This window comes from Candoia aspera, chromosome 5, assembly GCF_035149785.1.
Source record: "Candoia aspera isolate rCanAsp1 chromosome 5, rCanAsp1.hap2, whole genome shotgun sequence".
In the NCBI taxonomy this organism is placed as follows: Eukaryota; Metazoa; Chordata; class Lepidosauria; order Squamata; family Boidae; genus Candoia; species Candoia aspera.
The window spans coordinates 92483932-92510657 of NC_086157.1; the positions used below are offsets into that span (position 1 = coordinate 92483932).

At 36.5% G+C, this 26726-nt stretch overlaps 1 protein-coding gene across 2 annotated transcripts in view; it reads right to left on the reverse strand.

Moving 5' to 3' along the window:
• Window positions 1-2107: 2107 nt before the first annotated feature.
• The window catches only part of FRY (FRY microtubule binding protein), a 150085-nt gene continuing 125466 nt past the window's right edge, over window positions 2108-26726 (reverse strand). The window contains exons 52-62 of one of the 2 annotated variants that reach the window (XM_063305709.1): window positions 24834-25034; window positions 23929-24090; window positions 21776-21942; window positions 20816-21005; window positions 17431-17580; window positions 16750-16848; window positions 16209-16292; window positions 11099-11116; window positions 8888-8998; window positions 5874-6076; window positions 2108-2691 (exon numbers count right to left, since the gene is read on the reverse strand). In XM_063305709.1, coding sequence (XP_063161779.1) covers window positions 2433-2691; window positions 5874-6076; window positions 8888-8998; window positions 11099-11116; window positions 16209-16292; window positions 16750-16848; window positions 17431-17580; window positions 20816-21005; window positions 21776-21942; window positions 23929-24090; window positions 24834-25034 — 1644 coding nt within the window. In that variant the 3' untranslated portion in view covers window positions 2108-2432. The remainder of the gene's footprint in view (window positions 2692-5873; window positions 6077-8887; window positions 8999-11098; window positions 11117-16208; window positions 16293-16749; window positions 16849-17430; window positions 17581-20815; window positions 21006-21775; window positions 21943-23928; window positions 24091-24833; window positions 25035-26726) is intronic. The other variant, XM_063305708.1, reaches the window with a different exon arrangement.

Here is a 26726-nt window from a genome sequence, read left to right on the forward strand (position 1 = left end):
GATATACGTACATAGGCATAGGTTGACTTTTCAGAAAAGCGATTATGATGTTGGTTTAAACCTGTGCTATACAGGAGCTGGTAAGTAGAACAATGAAGAAACATGAACTTCATCTGTTCAATTATATTAGGTTTACTAACACTCAGAAACATTTGTTAATGTCTTACAAAGCATTCCTCTAAAGAGAATAGTAACTAAGTGAGTAGGGCAGCACTCAAGTCACACAGTGAAAGAGGCACTTCATGTTAGCTTTCATGAGGGTTAGCTGACACAGACTTGCCACACAAGATTATAAGCAATAAAAATAATTTTATACCCCAATAATCCCCAAGTTCATATGATTATGGTAGTAGGCCTTAATCACTAAGCATAAAGCTTGTCTCTTTTCCAACTCAATACGAAAAAAGAAACTAAGCTATATACCTAGCAAGCGACATGTTGGTTTTATAGTCTGAGTAGATGCACTATTTTAATTCCTGTTTGAATTACTTTTAGGAAACTAAATTTTAAATTGGCTTCCATTATAAAGGTGGCACAACCCAGCAGGAAGAGCTTCACACCTATAGAGCCCATCTGCTCAATCGTGTTACAGAATAAGTACACTTATATTTTGCATAACATAATATGTATTTCTTACAACCTGATTTTTCCATTACAATTTGAACTAGTACCTTGCTTCTCTTATAAATGTTCAAATTACTGTTTTGAGGAAGCGGGAATAGAGAAGCCTATCAGTTTTCCATATATTTGCAAAAGCCCTTCCCAGCCTGGTTCCTTTTCTAATTGTTTGGACTGCAAGTCCCAGAATTCCAGTATATTCTCTAGTTAGAAATTCTGGTATTTGTGGTCCCAATATATCTGGAGGATACCAATTGACAAAGTTTAGCTAGAGATAACTGGTTGAGCAAGAATACATTAAATTTAAGGGGCTCTGTTCAAATATTTGTATCAATTTGTGCAGGTTAATGTCTGGATGCATAGTGAGCACACAAAAGTTGGACTAATTTACACGTTGATTCAAGTCCAACTGAAAAAAAAACCCTGATTTCAAAATATCCTTAAAGAATTGCTTCCATATATCTTATAGCATAAACTCATTACAATTTAGTACATTTACACGCTAATGTATAAAGTATATATATTTTGTATGTGTGTATATATATAATAATGACTTTTACAGTTGAGATCTGTAATGATCAAAATATTAACCAAAAGATACTTCACAAAAACCTTTAAATGTATTTACAGGGTGAATAAGTAACACACACCATGTTGGAATAAAAGTGTTTCAAATGTGCAAATAACTTACATGCACTTATTTTAACTCTTGATAGCAGTAAGTGCAAAAGAAAAACTGCCAGAAAACTGGAACATACATTACTAAAAAGCACCCCCCCCTGAAATAGAAAGTAAATCTGTTCTGTACTTAATAATTTCAGTGTTAAAATCCAAATGTATATTAAAATTAAAGGACGCATGTGAACAGTTCAAAAGAATTTAAATCAGACATACGATATTTTTTCTACAAAATGACAACTTATGCCAGACCAGCATTCTTAATATAAATATACATAAAAGCAACTCTCTAGTAAAAAGCAGCCAAAATCGTTTTTTTAAAAAAATCATCTTTGTCCATTCATAGGTACTTGGGTCTTAATAACAGACCTTTTGAAATAGGATCTAGTACCTTCCAAGACAGTGGCCTAGCAACATCAACAAATGTACTTCATAGCAGCTTTTTTTTTTTTCAGAAGATACAGTAATCATATTTAAATTACAGTGCACATTTGTCCTTTACAACAACTTTCATATGCAGAGGCTCTCAGCTTTCGCAGTGACAGTCTTTCAGTATCCTGTCGCTAGCTTCATTCTGCCTATTCTTAATAACTTGGTCAAAGGAATACATGTACAAAATTAAAAACAAATCCTCAAGCGAAGGAGAGATTGCACTTTTGATACCTAAAACCAGGGTTCCTCAATCCTGGCAACTCTAAGCTGTGCGGACTTCGACTCCCAGAATTCCCCAGCCAGCTTTGCTGGCTGGGGAGTTCTGGGAGTCGAAGTCCGCACAGCTTAGAGTTGCCAAGGTTGAGGAACCCTGCCTAAAACTATCGTCTAGAAAGGAAGTCTTGCTCAGTGTAGTAGTCTTTGGTATGTAAGGAAGTCACTTCTTCATTAGTGAATTGCAGTTGCCCTGTGAAATCCATTTTGTTGTGCAGTTCAGAACAAAGGATTTGACGCTATCTTTGTCCTCCTCATATGATTACGACACACTGAAAACACTGCCCAATTCTTCTTGGGAAATACCGTAAAAGTAACAAGGTTGACTATGCCTTGACCAGCTCTTTCTAAAGCTGAAAACGCACTGGACCATCTTGTCCCAGCACGCAAACAATCCCAACCCGAAAGAAATAGGGGGCACCAGACTTTTGTCAGAGACTCGTGCCAGAAATGCTGGAATCTGGAAGAAAAGAATTGATCACTCGGTAGCTTTGAGCTCGCCGAATCATGTCCCGGATTTCTATGTTCAGCTCCATCAGTTTTGTACAGATTTCAGTCAGGCTTTGGTTAGAGCCCACCAGCGCATAAGTGCCAGACTGCCCTAGAGTTTGGTGCCGGAAATAAATATTCAGTAGAGTCTGGACCTCATCGTCAGAACTGCTGCCAAAAATGTCATTCGGCCATAAATTCCTGCAATGAAACAAAAGTACAGGGTATGCTACTGAAATGCTGTTTAATACAAATGAAAGCCCATTTCTTTCCTTCTGTGGCCACAAATGTAAAAAGCTAAAAAATCAGTGTGGTGGTTGTGACAAAAAGAAGGGAAAAACCTTCAAGTGCAAAGGCATTTATTACATTATATATCGCAATGCATTCAACAAAGATTCTTCTTCAAGGTCCGGAAGAGGAGGGAGCCTTCATTATCAGCCAGTAAAGTAACTTTAAAACTCCTGGCTTTTTGTATAAAGCAGCTTTTCTTTCTTATTTACCTGAAGCCATTGGGCTTTCTCTGACAAAGCACAGAGAGATGCTTTTTTTTGCTTTTTGGTGCTATCTCATTCCATACACACACACTTTCCCTGTAGTTGTATAGCAACTTTTCTTTATATTTGTGGTAACAGTAAATAAGTTCTTCACAGTCTGTATCTACATGTACCTGGGGGTCATTATAACCACAACTACACAGGTTGCCGTAATAGAGATCATCTACATCCATTTCCTACCAGAGCTATTTTTACTGGGACTTACGGACAATCAATTAAAAACACTTATGGAAAATTGATTTTATACATGGTAACTGCAGCAAGATTACTACATGCACAATAATGGAGAAACAATGAAATACCCACAATGGAGGAATGGATTGTAAGGATGGCAGAATTAACAGAAGTGACAAAACTGACCTGCCTAGTCAGAAATAAACTACAGGTAGTCTTTGGTTAACGACCACTCGTTCAGCGACCGTTCAAAGTTACAACGGTGCTGAAAGAGTGGTACTTACAACTGGTCATCGACATTCTGGCCATCTCAGCACCCCCACAGTCATGTGATTGTGATCCAGGCCCTTGGCAACTGGCTTGCACTTATGACTGTTGCAGTGTCCCATGTCACGTGATTGTCATTTGTGACCTTCCCTGCCAGCTTCCCACAAGCAAACTAAATGGGGAAGCCGGCAGGGAAGGTCACAAGTCACTCTGATAAGTCGCTCACACTGCCACAGCTTTTTCCCCTGAGGAGCCCAGCTGCAGCACCCGCAACACCCGTCTGCAGAGGTCACCTGCACACCCTCCCCCACCTGGCAGCGACCACCCCCAGTCTGGCCCTGCAGCGCTTGCACTGTGCCTTGATGGCTACCTGTGCACCCTCGTGCACCCTCCTCCACCTGGCAGCAGCCGCTTACCTGCCTGCTGGCCTGCTTGTGAGCTGCCTGCGACTTGTAATTTCCTGCCAGCTTCTCCATTGACTTTGCTTGTTGGAAGCTGGCAAGAAGTTGTGAGGAGGTCCTTGCTTAACAAGTCATGATCTTCACTTAACTATGGCATTGGGGAGTGCCGTGATGGCTGTCGCTAAGCGATGCAGTCATGTGGCACTGTGCTTTACCACCCCATTGCTTAACAATGGAAATTCTGGTCCCAATTGCCATCATAACCTGAGGACTACATGTAAGTACTTTTATAAAAGACTGGAAACCTTTTATTTTTTTGCTGAAAATGGAAAAAAGTGAAATGGTGATTTCTGAATTTGCTGATTGAAAAAACCGTTGAGTATAGGATAGAAGGGATTTTTGTAATGTAAGCTTAAAGAGGGAGGAGGGGCAATAACCTTGTTTGTAGCTGCTGCAAAGAAGATCAGAAATCACTTCCTTAATTATCTTTTTCTTTTTTTTTCTTTCTCTAGCTGTATTGCTTTTTGTACTTTTTGTCTTATCTTTCTTTTTTTCTAACTTTTATTTATATACTTTCATGTTTATTTTTGATCTATGTAAAAATCTTCAATAAAAATTATATACATCCATTTCCTCAGAATTAAGAGCAAACACAGATTCTTCTCTTTCAAACCACAGCCATGTTTCTATGTGAATGCTGACTCTTGCATGCACATTGGTACAGATCATGGAAGGATAATCTACTGTTATGTCAAATATAAACTCATGGAGCCAAGAAAACTGCAAGGCCGACACAGAGGCAGCAGAGGCAATTAGAAGTAGAACAATAAAGAGTGGTGGAGTAACAAGATGATTTTTGAAATTTTACAGTGAAAACTCCTTCAGCCAAGCTTATAACTATGCAAACTTTAACTGGGTCAGCAGACAAAAGAAATTAGCGATTAACACCAGGATACTATACATACTTTAAAAAAGGCTAAAGAAATAGCACTTGAATCAATGTTAAGTAATAGCAAGAATGAATGAAAATCTGACAAATGAGTAAGATTGGGTTCAATAATATATTAAAAATATGCAGAGGTGATGAGAAAGTATATTTGGACACGATAAGCTATAATCAGTAAACACTGTGACTGCCTTCATCCATAAGCAGGTAAGACTAATTATTAAGGACTCACCTGTGGTTTTACAAGCTTAGTGTGAGTGTAACCATGGGACTTTGATTTGGTCACCCTGGAATGCCAAATTTGCCTTTTATTTTGTTAAGAGCCTCATTCCCTTGTGTTTGGTCTAGTGGTTAAGGCAATGGGCTGGAAACCAGGAGACTGAGAGTTCTAGTCCCGCCTTAGCCATGAAAGCCGGCTGGGTGATCTTGGGCCAGTCAGTCTCTCTCAGCCCAACTCACCTTACAGGGTTGTTGTGGGGAAAATAGGAGGAGGAAGGAGTATTAGGTATGATCGCCGCCTTGAGTTATTTATAAAAATAAAGGCGGGATAGAAAATTAATTAATAATAAATAATCTTCCATACAAAGGATTTCTGTGTTCACACATCACGTTAAGCTTGAAAACCAAGCCACAGATGGTTTAGTGGACAAAGCCAGTAGATATACATGGGTATCTTCACCACTAAGTTGGTATGTTAGAAATTTGTCCCTTTCAACATACAAAACTTAATTTGTGATCAAGACAGTATTTTCTTCATTTCAATAGAGAACCTTCATTTCTCTAAGCAATGGAAATTCATAATAGATCCATTCCAAAATTATTATAAACATTTTTTTAAACATATAGAGACATCTGATGAACAGAGGGAGCGCAGAACCTTGTAATTATTTCTCAATTTAAATTATTAGATCAAGATGAACCCTTCTAATCTGGAGTCATCTCTGTAAATTCAGGAATAATATTCCTACATACAATGTTTGACAGCTTCTCTTCAGAGAAAATAGGAGAATATGATGCATTAGTCATCTGTTCCAATGTTACCTGCATTCTCTTATTTGATGTAGAGCTTTTCCAAGTTCATTGTTTTTCAGACACTCTAGCATAAATTGAATAGCTATTTCTGTAGAAGTGAACATGGGTTCAGAGGTACCACTTTCTATAATCAATGGATCCACTGCAATGGCAGCACTAGCTTCCTTAAGGTTTTTCTTTAACTCACTCAGTTCTCGTGACATATTCAGCAGCTGTGGGAAAAAAAATCATTTTCACTCATACACAATTTTTTCCTTCCATATGAAAGATGCAAAATTTAAGGAACTATTTAAAATAAAGAGGAGCAATATCCATTAAAATTAATTTAAGAATGTGCATTGAAATATGCATTTGGTATACCTTGTCCTGCTTTTAAAACCTAGGGAGGAAAATAAGATGCTTTACAATTCAAAGAACATCTATCCTAAACTCATCCTTTTAAAAAAATGTGATAGATATCAATAAAAAATAAAATAAAATTCCATTTACCCTATTAAGCTCAATCAAGTATTTGGATGTGAATCCAACTTTGTGGATTCATTCATTAAGAAGAATTTTTTTACTAAAATTAATGGTCCTAAGCATTCAATAGTCCATTTCAATCCCACTGTTCTAAAATCAGATCTATGTCTTCCACAATGCTTCATGCTATCTTACTGTTTCTTTTTAGCCTCTGTCCAGCTTGGTCCAGAACTACTTGTTTGCACGGTATCTGCCCAGTTTACATGTTATCAGTGCATCATGTGACAAGGGTTTTGTTCTTCAGCTGGCTTGTTGCAGACCCTCACACTGTCTTATGTGACTGTTTTGGGGCTGTGAGAAAACGTCTGGCCGTGGGTTATCTATCTGGCTTCCATACCTGAGAAAGAACTAGAACCTGTATCTCCTTGATTCTAGTTGAGCACCTTAACCACTATACCACACTGCCTCTCAGTTGCATGTTTTCTGATATGACTATGCATTTGAATTGTAGCTGTGACTGTGGGAATGTCCCGCAAACTTTGCATCACATTGCATTGGAACGCCCCCTCAGAAGGTTTCCTGGCTCCCTGCAAGAACTACATCATCTTAAGGGCACTGATGTCCAGTGGCTAAACGATCTAGATATTTGGCCATAGGCTTAGCCACTCTAGTAACTGCTCATACATAACTTAATTCTATTTATAATTTTACTCATTATTCATATTGCATGTTTTTAAAATAATCAACTGTCCCAATGTTTTATATTTTATACACATTTTATATATTGTTCTGTGAACTTTTATGCAATACTGCTGTATTCTGCTATGCCATACGAAATAATAATAATAATAATAATAATAATAATAATAATAATAAATTTGAAACTTGTGAGACTGGAATAAATGGATTGTGAATGGTGTTAAACATGGTATCCTGCTCAGTTGACTGCCTAGAGTTAGAGGTACATTTTTTTCAGTGGTTCTGTTCCTCCTTCTGGGATTGGCTCCAGGGGGTGGATTCTGCTTAGCCCCATGGCTTCCGGGTCATGAATCCCACATGGCACAATATTGTTACCCTTGTTTTTTAACATCCTTTAAATAGCCTAGTCTCTCCAGATTGAGGTGAGAAAAACTTCATCCATAAAAAAATAAAAAAAAATCTGAATGACTTCACAGGATGAGGTTGTTAAAGGACACCAAGCTTTATTTTTCCTTGTTATCAGAATCAGGAGGGGCACTGCAGGTGTTGGATCAGGCTACATGAATGCCAATAATGACAGATGGGTAGTGTAGAAATATGAGAAATAAATAAATAAAATACCTAATTGTAGGTTGGAGCCTGGGGCTGTAATGATACCAGCTGGGTCCACTGATACCAGTATTACTAATTTTAAAAGGTGGAACTGAGATGATTTCTGTTCAGTCCCTTGATGTTTAAAGTCAAGGCACCTCATCAGAAATTTTTACCCAAAGGCTGTACTTTACACTTCTAGGTGAGTATGTTCCTTCTGGACAAAAATAGTGTAAGAGTATTGATTCCAAGGAAAACAATACTGTTATCCTGTCATGAACAGTAGATTCTACCATTTCATAATTCCATGATCAGTGTTGGATTGTTACTTGAAGAATACATATATAGCATTTAGATGAGCTATGCTTTGTTAAAACCATGCAGCAAGCCTCTCTAAGACCAGCCTACTATATGCTACATGCAGCTTACCGAAATTTATTTATTTATTTATTTTCTATCCCGCCTTTATTATATTTATAAATAACTCAAGGCGGCAAACATACCTAACGCTCCTTCCTCCTCCTATTTTCCCCACAACAATAACCCTGTAAGGTGAGTTAGGCTGAGAGAGAGAGAAATACTAGAGAGAGAAATGCTGTAGTTTCAGTATTAAAGTTAGGATAGGAAAGACACAGGTCTAGTCTCTACTCAGTCATGAAATTCACCATGGGAATATTACATCTGTCACTCTCTGCCAATATTTTATGCTTCCTATGAAGAAAATATGGGGTATAGAGAATGATATGCAAATCAGCTTTAGCTCTATAATGGAGAAGCAAAATGCATATGTAAAAAAAAAAAAGAAACATTTTCTTAAAATGAAACCACATTTTCATAAAACCAAATAAATATTCTAAAATTTTCTACATTTATCATCTTAAAAGAGAGTGCTTAACGTTTGGATGAACGATCTGCAGACCCTAATGCCCTCAGGGCCTAGTCAAAAATATAGGAGTGTGATTGGCATCAGGATTTCCCCATGATTCTATAGTGCAGTGTTTCTTAACCTCAGCAACTTCAAGATGTGTGGACTTCAACTCCCAGAATTTCCCAGCAAGCCATACTTGAAGTTGAAGTCCGCACATCTTAAAGTTGCTGAGGTTGAGAAACACTGCTATAGTGGGAAATGTGGGGAAACTGTTATATAACTTCTGGTATAGGTATTACACAGTTTAGAAAACTAGGGGGAGGAAAGAATGTTAATTCCAGTCCTATCCATTTTTCATAATTATTCCAGAAAAATATGCTTCTATCTTTTCTTTTCTACATACCTCTGGCATTGTACTAACTTCATGTACTTGTCCGATGAGTTTACAGTATGACTGAAAAAGCAACAACAACTGGAAGTGCAGCTTATATAATCTCTGGCACAGTTCCAATTGCTAAAAAACAATAATAGAAGAGAGAGTTATTATTAAAAGGCGACAGCTTAGATAATTGTTTTTTTCCCATAATGTGCTTTGCAACAGAAACTAAGAATCAGGGGTTACAAGCTATTATGAGTATCTTATGCCATTTCTACATCATTTGTTTGAACATTACTTTAGGGCTCATTGACTTAGAGCAGCAGAGCTGCTAAAATATAAATCTCTATGTCAGCTGTCCCTGATATAATTTTTTCCACTGCCATGAACACAGTTGCAAGCCATTCTTTCTTACTCCCATGCAATATGGAGTTAATAATGATCAATCTTGTACGATTCAAAATGCTGAGTCTTACTATATTCTATGATGTACATTCTCCTCTTGTATTATTTCTTTTTATTAACCTAACATTGTCAGAATGAATTTAACATTTCATCTATTTTATCTCAATTACAAAGTATATTCCTTTTACAAGCTAATTGTGACATGAAATATAAGAACCAGAAAAGTTGTACTTTTATTTCAAGTAGTATCAGAAATTGCATTCTGGTATCATAGTAAACTATAATTTATTGTGATGGGAAACAGCGTTAGGCCTGGATGTTTCCCTTTTCTTCTCCTGTATGGCCATGAGAAGCAATTTCAAAGCTTTTTCTTCCATTTTTAGTAATTTTATTTTACTGTTTTGTCTTCTGTAAAAAAAAAATATGGCTAATCTTATCTATGTTTTGTCAAAACAACAGAATTTCAAAGCATGGGTATTGAAAAAATTTGTATGAAAGAATAATGTTTAGACATAATTGTGAAGTGAAAGCTTTCAGTTTCCTCAATGGCAAGGCAACTGAATCCTCATAGCTGATTCCATCACAAAAATCATGGTTTATCGTGAAATGGTATTTATACACCCTGGATTCTGGGATCTTAATTTCTATTTTCATGGAATGACTGACCCCTTTAAATAAATTATATTAATTTCTAAAACTAATGAATGTTATAGACTCAGATAATGAGAATAGGTAAAGAATTTTTGTGGGAATTCTTGCTTACATTTAGCCAAATAAATAAAAATAAAAGCATTTACTCTAAACTGTATTTGTCACCTGGTTTAGATATGTCCATGATAATTCCCTAACTTTAAAAATTATAGTTGGTGTTCCTTAAATGTTTCATTTATGAAGAATATTATGTTTTCAGTGAAAGCTTTGAGGACCACCACACAAGCCATAAGTGTGAAACTGTGGAACATTAACATTAAATTAAAATTAATTTTATATTGTTGTCTCACTAGTGTTCCCTCTTGAAATCTTATGAATTTGGTGTAATAAAGCCAAAATCTTGTGAGAATTTGATGCTATTGTGTGATCTGGACACAATTTTATTTTGGTGTCCACTCCAGGCAGCACATACCGTACTTTCATAGATTAGCAATGATCTGCAGACTACAGGTTAATAACTATTGCCTTATAGCTTTTGTAAATGACTGCAAATGACCAAGCTCTGAAACTCAATTACTTAATGTCATAGCAATCCACATGGTTATAGATTATCATTCATTACAAGGCAATACGTCATTATACAGTAGTCACTTAAAAGTAGTCGAATTCCTCTCTTGAATTATAAATACATGTAGTGAATTGTTAGTTGATATCTAGACATCTGGTCCTAGGGAGAAACGACCAATTCGAGCTACAAATAACAGCCATGTTTGTAGTCCTCTCATATCAAATAACAGCTAGTTTGCTGCAATGCAAAAATGCCCAGTGATGGCTGATGAGATCAGGAAACAAGTTACTTCCTTTAATACAACATTCTATTAGCTTGCTTTATTCAGAAGAGAAACAAATGAGTGCCTTAATAATTAAAGAAGGCTAATATACTTTCAAATAAAATGTATGTAATAAGTGGAGTTAAGTGGTCATGGTCATAAACAAAGAAAGTTCCATTCAAGGATGTTGGGAAACTGTACAATAAAATAAAATAAAAACCAATGATTTAATAACAAGGATTATACATGGACTAAATAAGAAAGTGAAAAGGGAGAAACATGCCAAGAGTTAAAACAGTGTATTAGTCCATATTTTAATGGACAAAGAATACGAAATGAATATTTAACTTACTGCAAGAGATTCCATTTGCTACACAGCAAGCATGGCACAGGAAAAAGGAAAGGAAAGAAAGTAGAGTGTCAGTGTAATGCATGCAACTGGAAAAGCACAGCCATCCTACTAGTCTCTCACTACAATTAGCAGAGCTAATTTTGAGTTGCTAAAGTGATTCAGGACGTATCAACTACACAACATGCATGGCTCTGGAATCTTAACCATCGTTCTAAAAACAATAGCTGCAATCCTCTTATAGACCAGAGTGATCCGTCAGAAAAAAATCAAATTCTATAATCAGATAATATTTATTAGAACCAGCCAAATAATATACTAGCTTGTGATTTCCAGGTATTTTCACCAGCAAGATGCAACAAAAACTGCAGGGAAAAGGTTACAAAAAGGACATAATGTTGGAATTATGAAGTCTGCATGTTCGTGAACTTAAAATGGAATGGAGAAAAAGCTGTAGATGTAAATAGATTAGGTTCTTTTAGTATCATGAAGGTTTCAAACTATAACTAGGTAGGTTGGGGCAAGCAAACATATAATGCAGGATTCCCCCATTTTTGAGATAGGGGCTCAGGCCCAAGTTATTTGCAGGACAGTTTACTCATATACCGTCCACCCTGCACTCTCAGATTTTCAACAGAGCAAGCTTTGCAAATCCTGCTGTGGATACGTTTAATAGTTAATTCTGCTATTTTCACAGAGGGTCTTTTGAAAGCAACTGCCATTATAAGCCCCCTACTTATTACACTTTAGGAGGAGATTTAAAACTCCCTCCTGTTTTTAGAAGTTTTTTTTTTTTAAAGATGGTGATTATATGATTTTTAACAAACGTTTCTGTATGTTGTAATCCTTTTGGAGCAATGTTCGAATATGCAGCATATACCTTTCTAAAAACAAAATACAAACAAAATAACATTTTTTCAAAAAAAATTCCACCCCCACCTCAACCTCATCTGCTTTGTGTTTAAAAAGATCTATGAACCCCTGAGTTTATGCACAATTTTGTACTTGCTAGTTCTGATTTAAAAAGTTCACATGTATATTATAATTATCTTGATTTTAACTACAGTTAACCTATTTCTGAAAGCCACTTATAAATTAAGCTACTATTTTTAGTGCATTGACATCTTTAAAATATAACTGAAGTGTCTTTAAAATTAAGATAATTTATAGGAATATTTTCTTAGAATTGCTGAGAAATTAAAATTGCCCATAGCATTCAAACTGCTGACAAAAACATCTGTATTTGTACTAGAACATGTTACATCTAACCTGAATTCCAGAGATAATGGTTTTGTGAAACAGGAGAATTTCTTTTTCCTAATATAAACCAATCACCTATTTTAAGAAAGCCCTTTCTCAAACATCTATTCAGCTGTCCATAAGGAATACGTGGGAACAATCTGCCCTGGGACCATCTTTCCTAGATCAGTGACTCTAATCTCCAACACCATCTTGACATACAGGACCAGTGTTTTGTCACTGTAAGAAACAGAGAGAGAGAGAGAGAACACCCTACCAGGCAAGCATTTCTGAAGCTTTGTAAAAAGCCTGAAGAAATGGAATGTGATTGCTCCTCCAATGCTCTCCTACTTCGACAATCCAATGATATTTTATCTTGTTACATATATGCAGTTCATTTTCTACCAATTTCATAATTGACTTGCCATAGAAACTAACTTTAAGAAATGAAGTGTTTACACCTATGCAATGTAGCTAAAACGGAAGTATTTGGATATATGGTGATAATGATGATGACGATGACAACAATGATGGACACAAATCCCAAAGTGTATGTCTTCTTATACTCAGAACTAGAAAAACATTTTCTGAATTAGAAAGAGATTATTTTTATTATTAGATTTTTATCCCCTCTTTCTTATATATAATTCAAGGCAGAGAACATACCTAATTATTATGATGTATAATTATTATGTTTAGTATTATAATAAGTATACTAAAGCATGATGATGGTGATGATGGTGATAATACCTGAAGCTTCAGAACTAAAAAAAATCCAGTATTTTCCACTTAGGGAATAGTATGCCATTTTATGAATATTTTGTATTACAATACAATATATAAATTCCACCATTGTCTGTGCCCTTCCTTGGATTAAAAAAATGATTTCTTGGCATTTAATGCACTGGACAAGACCTGTCTTAGCAGTATCTCCATTTCCACCACATACAAATTGGTGCTAAAGCTGCGCACATTCAAGATTTGGCTGTTTTTCCTTACTTCAGCATCTGCATTAGCCCTTTCTTCACCACCACCCTGCTTCCCTAGGAGGAAGGAAATCAAGACTGTATGCTGTACAGCATGAGAAAATGAATAAAACAATAACATTCATTTCTAATTACTCAGCAGTATCCTGAAATACCCCTAATGCTGCATATTTGATTGAAATTTGTAATGCTGTACAGTACTGCTATACAAGGCACAGCTAAGCATCAGACAAAGTTGTAAACTGTAATTCACTACAGAAAGTTACTGGTGGATTAGTCCTAACAATTGTACAGGTAACACTGCAGTTTTAAGCATCTTGAGTTATTTAATAGTTCTTGCAAGTTATTTGATTGCTTTAGTTGATACACATAGAATTTTATCCTATCAAATGTCATTTAGCTAGTTTAATCAGGTACTGTGAACTAAATATGAAATCAAATAGAAAGGGATGAGAAAACAACTTTACAATGCAGAATCAAACTGACAGCTCTTTGTTAGAGCTTGCCTTATAGCCAACATCTCAACTTTCTGCATAACTTGAAGTACTCTCTGAATATTTAAATTTAATATAAAACATAATAATTAGGCAATATGTACTCTTCGAATTAGTGAGTATAAATAAATGAGCACTTTTTAATACTGTAATGTTGAAAGTCCAGAGGAGACACAAAATGCAGCACTGGAATGCTGCTTTGCTCTATGAATTAAAATGTATTGTCATTTGGATAGAAAAAGGCAAGGGAAGTTCACTTTTAGTTAGATTAGTTAGATTTAGTTAGCTTCACAAAAACCCTAATTTGTTGCAAATGGCCTTGGTCACTGCAAGGGAATATAAAGCTTATGGCATCCCAAGACAAACCAATAGGCTATTAACAAAATGATTTTGCACAAAAATAATTATCACTGGCTAAATCCAACAAGGCTTGGAAACTAGAAACTTCATTATCCTGGACAGGTAGATATGCTGATGGGGAGTTAAAGTTGAACGTCCTATAGTTCCCTATACAAAAATAAGAAAAAGGCTTATTTTCTCTTTTATTATTTTATACATATGGCCAAAAACAGTGAGAAGAGCCAGTGCAGAGAGAGAAAACAGATGATGTGGGAAAGTAAAAGCAAATATTTTTAGAGGTGACTAGACTAATAGAACAGTAAAATTATGACAGAAGGGAAGTTAAAAGAGTAATCTGTAAAATAAATCAAATAAAGCAAAAGCTATCGTAGTCCTCAAAACTTTACAGGGAAAAGAATACATTCAAACCACATGTTGACATTTGTAACATCATTTGCAATATCCAGACTCTGGAAAGAAGCTATCATTGTTTCAGTTATGGGAGTTATGTTGCTTTCATCCATACTTCTTCCTGATTCTATAGTTTCAGAGAAGCTACTGTGAAATTCATCTCCAAGCCTTTTGCAAGAAAACCATTCTGTACTGACTAGGGATGCAATAGGCCATAAGCACTCAGCACTGCTTTGCTTTCCATGCATTGTAAAGAAATTTGTAAATGCTGAATATACTTCTTCAGCACTTGGCTCTAAACAGGGTGTGGCCAGCATAGTATTCAGCACTGGATTCACACCAAGAGATTAGAATTAACAGTCCATTAACATTATCATATGTTTTCAATGCAAATTTACTCCTTGGGTATCTTAAACAGGAATATATTAATGTACCTGGAGAAGAGAGGAGATTATGTCTTATTCCAAGAGGAACAAGTCAAAGTGACCAGTTTGCACCATACACTATACATCAGGAATGATGACATCCCTAGTCACATCCATTTATGTGAGGAGTCACCAGGCTTGATCAGAGTAGTATGCTCTAGCTGGTATGTAATGGGATGGTAGACTTAAATGATTAGAACATTCATGTTTTTTTTATGTAGTTGTTGTTTTCAAACTAACTGTATGGTTTTAATCGCAACTGGGAAGTTGTACACTGCTCAGAGTTGGTAGACTGGCCTATAAGCCCTGAAACACACACACATCTGGCCACTTTTTCTACCTCTTTCCCAGAGAGAAATGGTAATCCAAGATCCTAGATTACTGTGAGCAACCCCTTTCATGCTTTTTCAAGGAGTGCTCTAGAGTTGAAGGCAAAAGGTGCTTTAAGGTAGATGAATGATCCTGGGAAAAGGCATGGCTGCTTTAAGGAGTTGCAGACAAGTGCTGCTACATTCACTAGTGCTTCAAAGCCCTTTTTTGCCTTCTGGTTCAAAGTGCTACAAGCCCTATTCCCTAATACATGTCTACTTTCTGATTAGATAGTAATGCTGTGCAAAATATTCAAAGGGTTGTTTGCAAAGTCATTGGTATGAGGAAAGCTATCCCTGAAGTGTTGAGGCAGCTGTATCTGCTGGAAGGGCTTTCCCATATCATCTCTGAATGCAGCAGCAGGCACAGTCACTTTGCTGCTAATCTCTGTACTGTATATGCACATGAACCACCTGGAAATGCCTTTGAGGCAGCTGGATAATGGCTGCTGGAGGATGGCCTCCTTGTGACGGATGCAGCTGGCCCATCTGAAGCATCCCTTCAGATCCTTGCACAGACTTGTCAGAGGCATTCCCCCCAGGGAGAAGCTGTTAATCCTAGAAAAGGAAATGACTGTTTCTTTCTCCATTATTGGCATTTCTAAGAATTTTAGGCATATACATTTATGCCTAAATGTACTTTGGCTTACTGATGGGGATTTGAAGGAAGAAGGAATTGTTATAAAGATCAAGGGAGTACAAATCTTTCTTCAGCATGTGTGAGAATAATTCAGAATCTGCTTATATTAAGTTTCATGGTTGCTATGGTATTAAACTGGAATTGAAACCAACACAAGACACACAAAAACCTTACTCCAGAAACAACACAGTACAACCAGAATTTTTATTACCTTTTCCTCTGAATCTCCTGGCTGACAGGTGATAACACCATCTCTTGAACCCCCTGAAAAAGTTGCCTTGCAGTTTGCCAGCCACTGTTTGTAAAAAACAATATACATACACATACATACATTCATACAGTATATATGTACACACGTACACACACACACACACACACACACGAAAGAGGCATTAGCACAGAAGACAGAAAATGTCAAGGTTTTTCTTTAAATCACACTTTTGAGATAATGTAGATTTTACTGAATTTCTAATATTAATTTCCTGGAATAAATCTAAAAGAGGGATGCATCACTGTGCTGAATATGAAATTCTTGAATGAAAGTCTATTAGATAGTACATTATGACTTAATCAAATTAAATACCATTATGTCTACAATGTGTTTAGGTTTTTAAAATTAAAATCTTTAAGATAAGTATATTCTGAAAGTAACAAATATACAACATCAGTGTAAGTAGCTCGGTGTTCCATTACAGATTTGAGATTTAAAGAATAAAACAAAATCAACATAAAGATAAAACAATCATGCTTACAGAAAGTGTTGCTTCTTTTCTGTTATTATATGTATCCAAGTATTCTTGTAGTTCTAAGACACTGAACTTTAATTTCTCAAGAAGCCCACATGAAAGAAGCTGAAAAAGAAATCAAGATGCTTCAGTGAACATTGTTTCCTTCAAAGAGTGGTAAGCCACTGCTCTCATTGAGTCATGAAAAGCAGTGGGACAATCCACAAGAGTTAAACTCTGGAAGGGTCTTGAAGAAGTGGCTTTGTCCGAGCCACACTGTTTCATGTGGCATCAGATGTTTCAGAGAAGCACTCTAGTCTAGTCTTCTTCATGCAGAAAATGGTTTGGAATCAGAATGACAGCACTTCAATCATGTAAGTTTCCATTTATAGTCTGACATGGAAATTCATGTAATTCAGAGAGCCAGATTACTGGTGTAATGGTTAAGGCGCTGGCCTAGAAACTGTGAGTTCCAGGCCTCCCTTAAGCATCAAAACCAACTGGCTGTTAGCCCAACCCACCTCACTTATGCATTATAGGCTATATTGCATGCTCTATAATATGCAACAATATCCCTCATAATCCAGAGTACAAATATTCAGGAGAATTGACATCCTGATCATGAAAAGGTATGATGAAATTATAAATCCACACAATTCTAATCCACATAGTCTACTTCAGTGTGATTGCTTATGCAACTATACTCACGGTTTCAGCATCTACAAAAAGGGTTGGACATTCTGAACATGAAGTCAACATCTGTGATGAGCTCACAAACTTTGACCCAATTCCTCTCAGATTGTCACCAAGATAGCTGGCAGCATCACAAGTCAGAAAGCAGAATCTTTTCTGAATATTCTGTAAAGCAGAATTATGCCCATTATATTTGCTGTAGAGTTTAATGCATCTTTTAATTTCATATAAGTCTTTGTTGTTTTTTGTATGATTCAAGAAGAAATACATAACATAAATGGGGTATATATTTATATGTCTAAGGATATATGTATATCTATTATGGTTTAATTGTGTGCTATTCGCTTTCTGTTAAGCTGTGTGGCATTTTGTGTGTCCTGTTAAAAAAAATCAATTTGTTTGTTTTGTATCTTAATCTCTTACTGCTTTGTAGACTGAAACATCTACAGGGTTATTAACTCATTCTGTTTTGTCACCAATACCTACTAGAATGGGAATGCTAAGCCAATTTTGGATGAGGTTTGGTTAACCCCAATGTCAATTGACATAGTTAGCACTGTAATTAATACTCTGGTGCCAAACTGACCAGAAGAGAATCACAGGAGAGGCTTCTGTGTGTTTAGTTACTGCTTACCAAATTTACGGGTGCTACTTGAAAAAGTTCTTACACTGAATTGCAGCTGGAAATTATGAGAATAGAATCCCTTTTTCATGTTCTTCTTTGAGACTTTCCCCCCCTAAGAAATGCTCTGTTATAACTGGAAATAGCTGGTAATAACTTCAGTTTATCATTTTGAAAACCATGGTGGAAAATTGTTGTGTTGGATATCAAAACACTGTTATCAGGGTGTGTTATTACCAGACAAGTATAGTATATAAAACAGAACAGCTAAATGGATGTGACATTTGTTTCATGACTAAACGATTTTAAATGGCTTTCCTGCTAAACAAAGTTATTTTAAAGTAAAAGGCTATGTCCAGGCATGACCCTTTTTTCTCAATAGAGTATTGCTTTTCAGTTTCTTCTTGTATGCAGAATTTCATCTTAGTGTTCACAATATACAACTCTATTTAAGTGTTTTATTACAAATAACACTGTATACACTGTGCACAACACTGTATAAGATGTGTTTGAACTTCTACAAATTTGTTCCACCAACCTCAACTCTCTTCCTTCCCACAGTGGTTAGCTGGAACACAGATGCCTCTAATGCCTATTGCAGGTACATTTTAAAATTCCAGAATGACAAATTCTGCCATATTTTCAACAAACTTTGTCAAGTCTTCTTGGAAAAATACAAGTATTCCTCTGTTTCAAAGCAGTGCAATTAGTTTTAAACAACAGGATTCATGGAAGTGATTTGCCACTGCCTTTTTCCAAGATTTATTTTACCTCTTAAAATACTCTAAAGCCCTAGGATTTCCTGATGATCTCCCTTCCAAATATTACCAAGGCTGATACTGTTCAATTTGTTGGCTAAGTTGGCTAAGTGCTGCCAAATGTTGTGACCCATATGAACATAAAAGATGTTTTTCTTTTTGAAGGTATGAAAGGGCAAAAGATAGAAGAGGAGAGTGCAGAGCCAATCCCAAATGTGAAATTAGTCTGTTTTAAATTTCTGTCACTTTAATGTGTGAAAGCTCTTCCCACAGAACAACTGGGGTACTTGGGAAAGTGAACAGAAAAAAGCTGGAAGGATGTACATAACTATAACGATGACTGTAGTTAATAAATTGCTGTAAGCTATACTTGTAAAACCTGTAGGAAGATTCTCATCTTCAGAAATATACTATTCTCTTCTAGATCTATCTACTTAAACCAGAGTAAAGGAAGAGAAAACATGGTCTGAGAATAATTATGTTGTCTGGATGCAGCAAGAAATTGCTGTAATGAACTATACTAATTTAAACGGTCCATCTGAAAGTACGTTTAGGAAGGCTTGAGTATAAGAGCTTGTTGTTGTTGATTCGTTTAGTCGCTTCCGACTCCTCGTGACTTCATGGACCAGCCCACACCAGAGCTTCCTGTCGGTCGTCAACACCCCCAGCTCCCCCAGGGACGAGTCCGTCACCTCTAGAATATCATCCATCCACCTTGCCCTTGGTCGGCCCCTCTTCCTTTTGCCCTCCACTCTCCCTAGCATCAGCATCTTCTCCAGGGTGTCCTGTCTTCTCATGATGTGGCCAAAGTATTTCAGTTTTGCCTTGAATATCATTCCCTCAAGTGAGCAGTCTGACTTTATTTCCTGGAGGATGGACTGGTTTGATCTTCTTGCAGTCCAAGGCACTCTCAGAATTTTCCTCCAACACCACAGTTCAAAAGCATCGATCTTCCTTCGCTCAGTCTTCCTTATGGTCCAGCTTTCGCAGCCATATGTTACTACGGGGAACACCATTGCTTTAACTATGCGGACCTTTGTTGTCAGTGCGATGTCTCTGCTCTTAACTATTTTATCGAGATTGGTCATTGCTCTTCTTCCAAGGATTAAGCGTCTTCTGATTTCCTGATTGCAGTCAGCATCTGCAGTAATCTTTGCACCTAGGAATACAAAGTCTTCCACTGCTTCTACATTTTCTCCCTCTATTTGCCAGTTATCAATCAAGCTGGTTGCCATAATCTTGGTTTTTTTGAGGTTTAGCTGCAAACCAGCTTTTGCACTTTCTTCTTTCACCTTCATCATAAGGCTCTTCAGTTCCTCTTCACTTTCAGCCATCAAAGTGGTATCATCTGCATATCTGAGATTGTTAATGTTTCTTCCAGAGATTTTAACCCCAGCCTTGGATTCCTCAAGCCCAGCATGTCGCATGATGTGTTCTGCATACAAGTTGAATAGGTAGGGTGAGAGTATACAGCCCTGCCGTACTGCTTTCCCAATCTTAAACCAGTCTGTTGTTCCGTGGTCTGTTCTTACTGTTGCTACTTGGTCGTTATACAGATTCTTCAGGAGGCAGACAAGATGACTTGGTATCCCCATACCACTAAGAACTTGCCACAATTTGTTATGGTCCACACAGTCAAAGGCTTTAGAATAGTCAATCAAACAGAAATAGATGTTTTTCTGAAACTCCCTGGCTTTTTCCATTATCCAGCGGATATTGGCAATTTGGTCTCTAGTTCCTCTGCCTTTTCTAAACCCAGCTTGTACATCTGGCAATTCTCGCTCCATGAACTGCTGAAGTCTACCTTGCAGGATCTTGAGCTAGGGATCAGTTAAAAACAACTTTTGCAGTGCATGGATTATAGGACCAAAATGCAGAGATTCTATAAACATCACATAGAGATTTAAAGAGTGAAGGTTAAGATAAGGGGGCAATTCTTCCAGACACTTGGACTACAAATTATACGCTTGTGACATTTACCCAGGATTGACCATGTAGGATTCTAGAACCATTTCCTTACCTTAAACAAGGAGGAAAATACATGGAAGGTATAAACTGCACAGGAGCCATCTGAGTCACACATGAGCTGGTTGATATGACTACGCCAAGCTTCTTCTGCAGCATCACAGGCAGTAGGTTGAAATGCAGCCAGGATAGCAGAAAAGAATGGAGAAGGTGGAGGTGAAACAATCTGGTCACCTTCACCAAAACTGCAACAAAGAAAACCTCCAAATGTTAGATAAACACAGATAATGTGTCTACAAATGCCTTGGTTTTCATACATGTAGAATCTTAATGAATTTAATTATTTGACATGACCCCTTTCTTAAACTCCAGACTGTTATATGTAATTTTTTCAATTCACACTGGCATACCTATGATTAAAGTTCTGCCTCCTGAAGTTTATGTTACATTTTTAAACATCTGCTCTTAGTTTTATTTTAAGAAATGGTTTTCATTAATCTGAATCATTTTACTATATTTTGCTATTCTATGAACTTTGTTGTGAGATACTTTTAGTTAATTAAAAGAAATATAGATATAAATTGCTCTCACACATATTAATATACTTGTACAGAAACACAGCCCTGAATATATGATTGCTGCCTCAAAAAAACAAAAACGAGACAACAAAAACACAGATCCACCACAACTGTATATAAGAAGTTATTTTCCTTTCAGGTAAGTACTGTATGAAGAATGTATGTGTATATGGAAAGAACTAATCTAAAGTCTGGGATAAAACACAGCTAGTCTGGGGCAGCAGTGAAGGTGTTGGATTAATTTCACTGGGCAACTTTGGCACTCATGCTGACAGGCCACCCTACCTCAGATGGTGATTGTTGATGGAAACAATAGGAGAAGAGAGTGCTATGTATATTGCCTTGAGCTCCAAAATAGATGGATGGATGGATGGATGGATGGATGGATGGATGGAAGGAAGGAAGGAAGGAAGGAAGGAAGGAAGATATGTACCCACCTGGCAAGTGCATATTGGTTTAGCAGTCGGTCACCTTTTTCTTCAGCCTCAGTCATATCTAGACTAAAACTATCGCTGTATTCAAATGCTGCTGGGAGTTCATTGGTAGATCCAGAAAGATCATCCTCCTGTACTGAGGTATCTTCTTCTTCTTGGGCACCTTCCACCTAAAGGAATCAGTTACAATTATAAATAGTGCAATTTATACTATAATTTGAGTTGAATTTTGTTTCAAATGACTTAATGAATGTGTCCCCATACTATTCCTAGAAACAATATGGAAGTTTGCTGCTGCTTTCTTCCCTGATGATTTTTTAAAAACTTGTGAGTTTAGCCTACAATTCTGGTGGGCAGGACTAGATCTGATTACTTCCAAACCCAGACAAAGTCACCTAGGAGTGCTTATAAAGTCAAACAATATTGATATTAATATTGATACAGCCAAACAAAAGTTCCTTGATTAAATAGGGTCACATGGTAATTGTTATACAGCTGCATGAAACAGACACCCAAAGGATTTATTTGCATAAAAATTCTAGACATGGGCAATCAAAATGGAAAGGTTACTATGGTGGATCAGTTCTTTTAGCTTACAGCAAAGGAAGGAAGGAAGGAAACCATGTCAGAGGTATATAAATCAGGGAAGGCATTGAAAATATGAATAGAGAGGTTTCTTGCCACTATCCCAGTATTAGAACATAGGATCATCCATAGAAGTTAAGTGTAGGGAGATTCAGGACGGATATGAAAAATACTTTTTCATAAAATGTACAGTGAAACCATGAAATCTGATATCAGATACAATGGCATAGTTTGAAAGGGACTGGACAGATTTCTGAAACAGAAATTTGGAGTCTGTATACCACAGCTTTCCAAACTTTTCATGTTGGTGACACACTAACACACTGCAGGTGTAGCTGCGTCACCAGAAGTCACATTGAATCAGCTGTTTTGACCCAATTATGCATATTGCGCATGCGCAGTACCTGTATGATCCCTTGACCACGCAACACACCTACATACTGCAGCCAATACACTAACGTCTCATGACACAGTTTGGAAAGCTCTGCTGTATACTATCTTCTGATTCACAGACAGCATGCCTGTAGTTTATGAGTTTTCTTTTCCAGCCACTGCTTATTAAAAAAAGTTGGAGATACTTCTGATATTTTTTGGTTAAATTCCGAGATGGCTTTTATAGTAACAAGCAGGGATACTTTCAGGAGTGAATCCAAGAGGTTTACACATAGGTTTTTAGTAATGTTGGGTAATTACTATATTTACCAGTTTACCCAGAGTTGCTGGGAGTTGGATGCGTACAAATGTAATAAATTATTATTATTAAATGCAAAAAACTCCTTATTAAGAGTATTCTATTTTTGCTTCTTGAAGTAAGATAACCTACCTCTACATATTTTCTACTGTTATTACTGCTATGCAAAATTTCTTGTTGATCAATTCATATTTGTATTTAAAACACAACCCATTTCTAGTAGCATTTTTTTCTAAATTTCTGTGCTCAAATGATGTGCCTGCAATGCGAAACATCATGGTTTTTGACTCTGCGCTAACACAACAGTCAAAATATACCCTATAATAAATCTATCTTTGTAGTCTTTCAACTGAAAAAAAACTGCCTAGCCTTGGAATTACAAAATTTAGTGACCTTTTTAAAAATGAAAGTATTTCCAAGAAAAGAAAAGAAGAATCACAAGGAAAACCATGGCAAAGCTACTAAGCACTTATTAACTTTTCATAGTTGTGTCCAGGATAAGCTTTGTTTCAGGCATTTCAGACTTACAGAACTCTGCATACTGCAATCAGCATTCTCAAAGTAGCCCAAACAAGCAAAAATTGAATCCAGTACAGTCAGTAGCACAATAATACTCCCACATTTAGGGGATGGAATAGAATTCATGTTAACTCCCACAGACTAATCATTGCGCTACTCTGTTAAAGCTGGTGAAAGTGTGACGCCAACATTTCCCAAACAGTGTAACTTGAGAAGCTTATATATTTAATTTGGCACATCTGACTTTGTTATACAGAAGTGTAAAGTGTTATTTTGCAGCCCTAAAACTCTATCTTTTAGCAAATATGCATCCCAAATCCCCCATCCCAAGCACTGTTCCTTAAATATTAACTTCATTCACCTTTGAGCCTTCAGAGATCTGGAGATTATTCATTTCTGGCAAAGATGTGTTAAAACTAGAAGTTCTTGAACCGAAAGGAGGCGGACCTGCTGCTGCTGCCTCACATGGCATGGAGAGGGCATCAATGTGATTTGTGTCCTCAGAAGGGGAAAGTGGCATGATCTGTTAAAAAAGAAACAAAAGGGCACATTCCACTGGGAGATGCTTCTGCACATGCCAAAGCACTGAATGGGAGCTGCCCAAAGATGGCTCCTTCATCCTTCCCATTCAAGTTTAATCAAGTATGTGGGAGACAGCTTCATTCTCATCATTCTCCCACAATCATCCTGAAACTATTTATTATCAAAGAAAATATTTGTAGCTCAGGGTTGAACTGTGGAGCTCTTGGTGCTCTCTGAGCCTTGTTGTTTTCTTGCAGACATTCCATTGCCGGACTAGACAACATTTTCAGTGCGAAGATGTTGTTTCGCAATTTCGCACCAAAGTTTTACACTGAAGATGTTGCCTAGTCTGGCAATGAAACGTCTGCAAGAAAACGACAAGGCTCAGAGACCACCAAGGCCTCCGCTATTTATTATTTTCCTCTGGTGAAAAGTGTATAATTGTATTTATTTCATAACCTCTCTAAATCTTTAAAAATAAATGCTGATTCCATGTGAAGTTATATTTTTTTCTTTCCGTTGTAATAGTTTCCCCTGTAATACCAGTTATCAGATATGAGAGTTCCTAACTGGCAACTTTTTTTCCAGTGTTTGCTGACTATCAAAAGGTGAAGCAATTCAGAACACACTTAACTCACTTAAAGGCTATGGCATCCAGTTTCTTTTGAAATGAATTCAAATATCAATCTTTTCTCATTTCTAAATGCAATTTAGTTTCTAGCAGCCTATAATTTAACTACTTACAAGCTCCGATTGTTCCAGGATTTGGCTTGTTGTAAGGTCCTCCTCTTCCGATGATTCATCAGAGTCTTCATGGTTGATTTTGTTTAGGCTGGGAATACTTCCTGAAAGCTGACTTTCTTCCAGAAGCTGCATATCACACTTGTCCAGACTATCAAGAGAGCGCCTACGAACTCCCCAGTTGAAATTGTCCATGCTTTCACCCTGCAATCATAGCACTCATTTGTTTTCTCTGCTACTATACAACAAATTCCTCCTACCTGATATTTAAAGACATTTATAAGTTGTTGTGGACTTAAAGGTAGTCTGTCTGTCTGTCTATCTTATATATATGCATATATGTTGTGTGTGTGTGTGTGTGTGTACTCAAATAAATGCTATTTATTTTTTTAAATCCAGAAATATAAAATCATAATTTATATAGGGAAACTTAATAAAATTATAATGAAGTCTCCTCTAAAATGTACTAGATGAACATTTTACATCTAGTTAACATTGTACAGTGCAATCTTACACTTGCTTCCATAGAAACAAGTCCTATAGTATTTAATTGGGCTGAACCTCTAATAGGGTATTTTTCTATCAGTCATTAATGTGTTAACAGGTATGCTTAATTCTAGAAATGAAACATGGTTCTTTATCACTGAAAACACTGAAGATTTTTACAGTTAGGTTTAAAACAAATGAATAACAGAAATCTAATTACAGACTTCCACTATGAATTTGATTAATAGCATGTACTCCAATTCGCCTTGGAATTTTTGCAAGGAGAATCCAGGAAACCACTATATGAAAGAGACATATATGTATATATAATTTACTTCTCGTATTTCCATCCAGAGGGTATTCAAGCAACAAACAATGAAAATAAAACAAAAATGTATGGTAAAAGTGTTAAAATCACAGTAACTAGCTCAATATGGAAAGACCTAGTTAAAGAGGAAGATCTTGATTCCTTTTCTATAAACAAGTAGTGAGGGCGGAGTCTGATTCTTCATCACTCCAGCTTCTGTGAGCTGTCTGAACTCATGCAGCACCATGGGTCCTCTTTAGTGAACTGAAAAATACATCGTAGTTTTCCACTTGTGGCACAGTCTAACATTAATAGACTGCTCTTACTATTTGTCTATATGTGGTTGCTAGGAGTCAAAAACAACTTCATGGCACACAATCAATCTTAATTATTTGTGCAAGTGAGCTGAAGGCTTACTTTGGGAAAGACAAAGGTACCCACTACTGGGAAGCAAAATTTTATACGATTTTAAGCTATCACATACTATACTAATCTGATGGTATGGAATTTCTTACAGCATCCATTACAATAGTAAAACAAAAACAAAACTGCGATGGTTATCCTTAGATAGCTTATCGCTATAAATATTTTCCTCCCACAAGCTTTTCCTTTTGTAATCTGTCAAGACAATAGCACAAAATATAATGTTTCTCTTGCTATTCCTCAGATTTTCTGTCACTGGAATAGAATTTAGGTTGACAGGATCTCCTAAGCAATAGTGCAAAAGTTCCAAGGATCCTTAAGTGCTGAGATAGTTCTGTAAAATGCAAACACTGCATCTCATATGGCCTCTCATAATAATTATGCAAGAATTAAGCTATACATAATTTACTGTTTCACAAATATCCTGTCATTCTTTAAACCACAATTAGATTGTACAAACAATTAAATTTGATCTTGTCAAACACTTGATTTAGATTTTGCAATGGATCAGAACTGTGGATATTACAGTAACCCTTTGAATTCTAAAACATTTCTAAATCTTTGCATAAGTATACAACTTTCATACATGTAAACAAACATACACACACTGAAAGAGCAGTACAGTAAATACTACAGGATACAAACAATGCATTACATTTACTAGCACATGAGTTCAAATA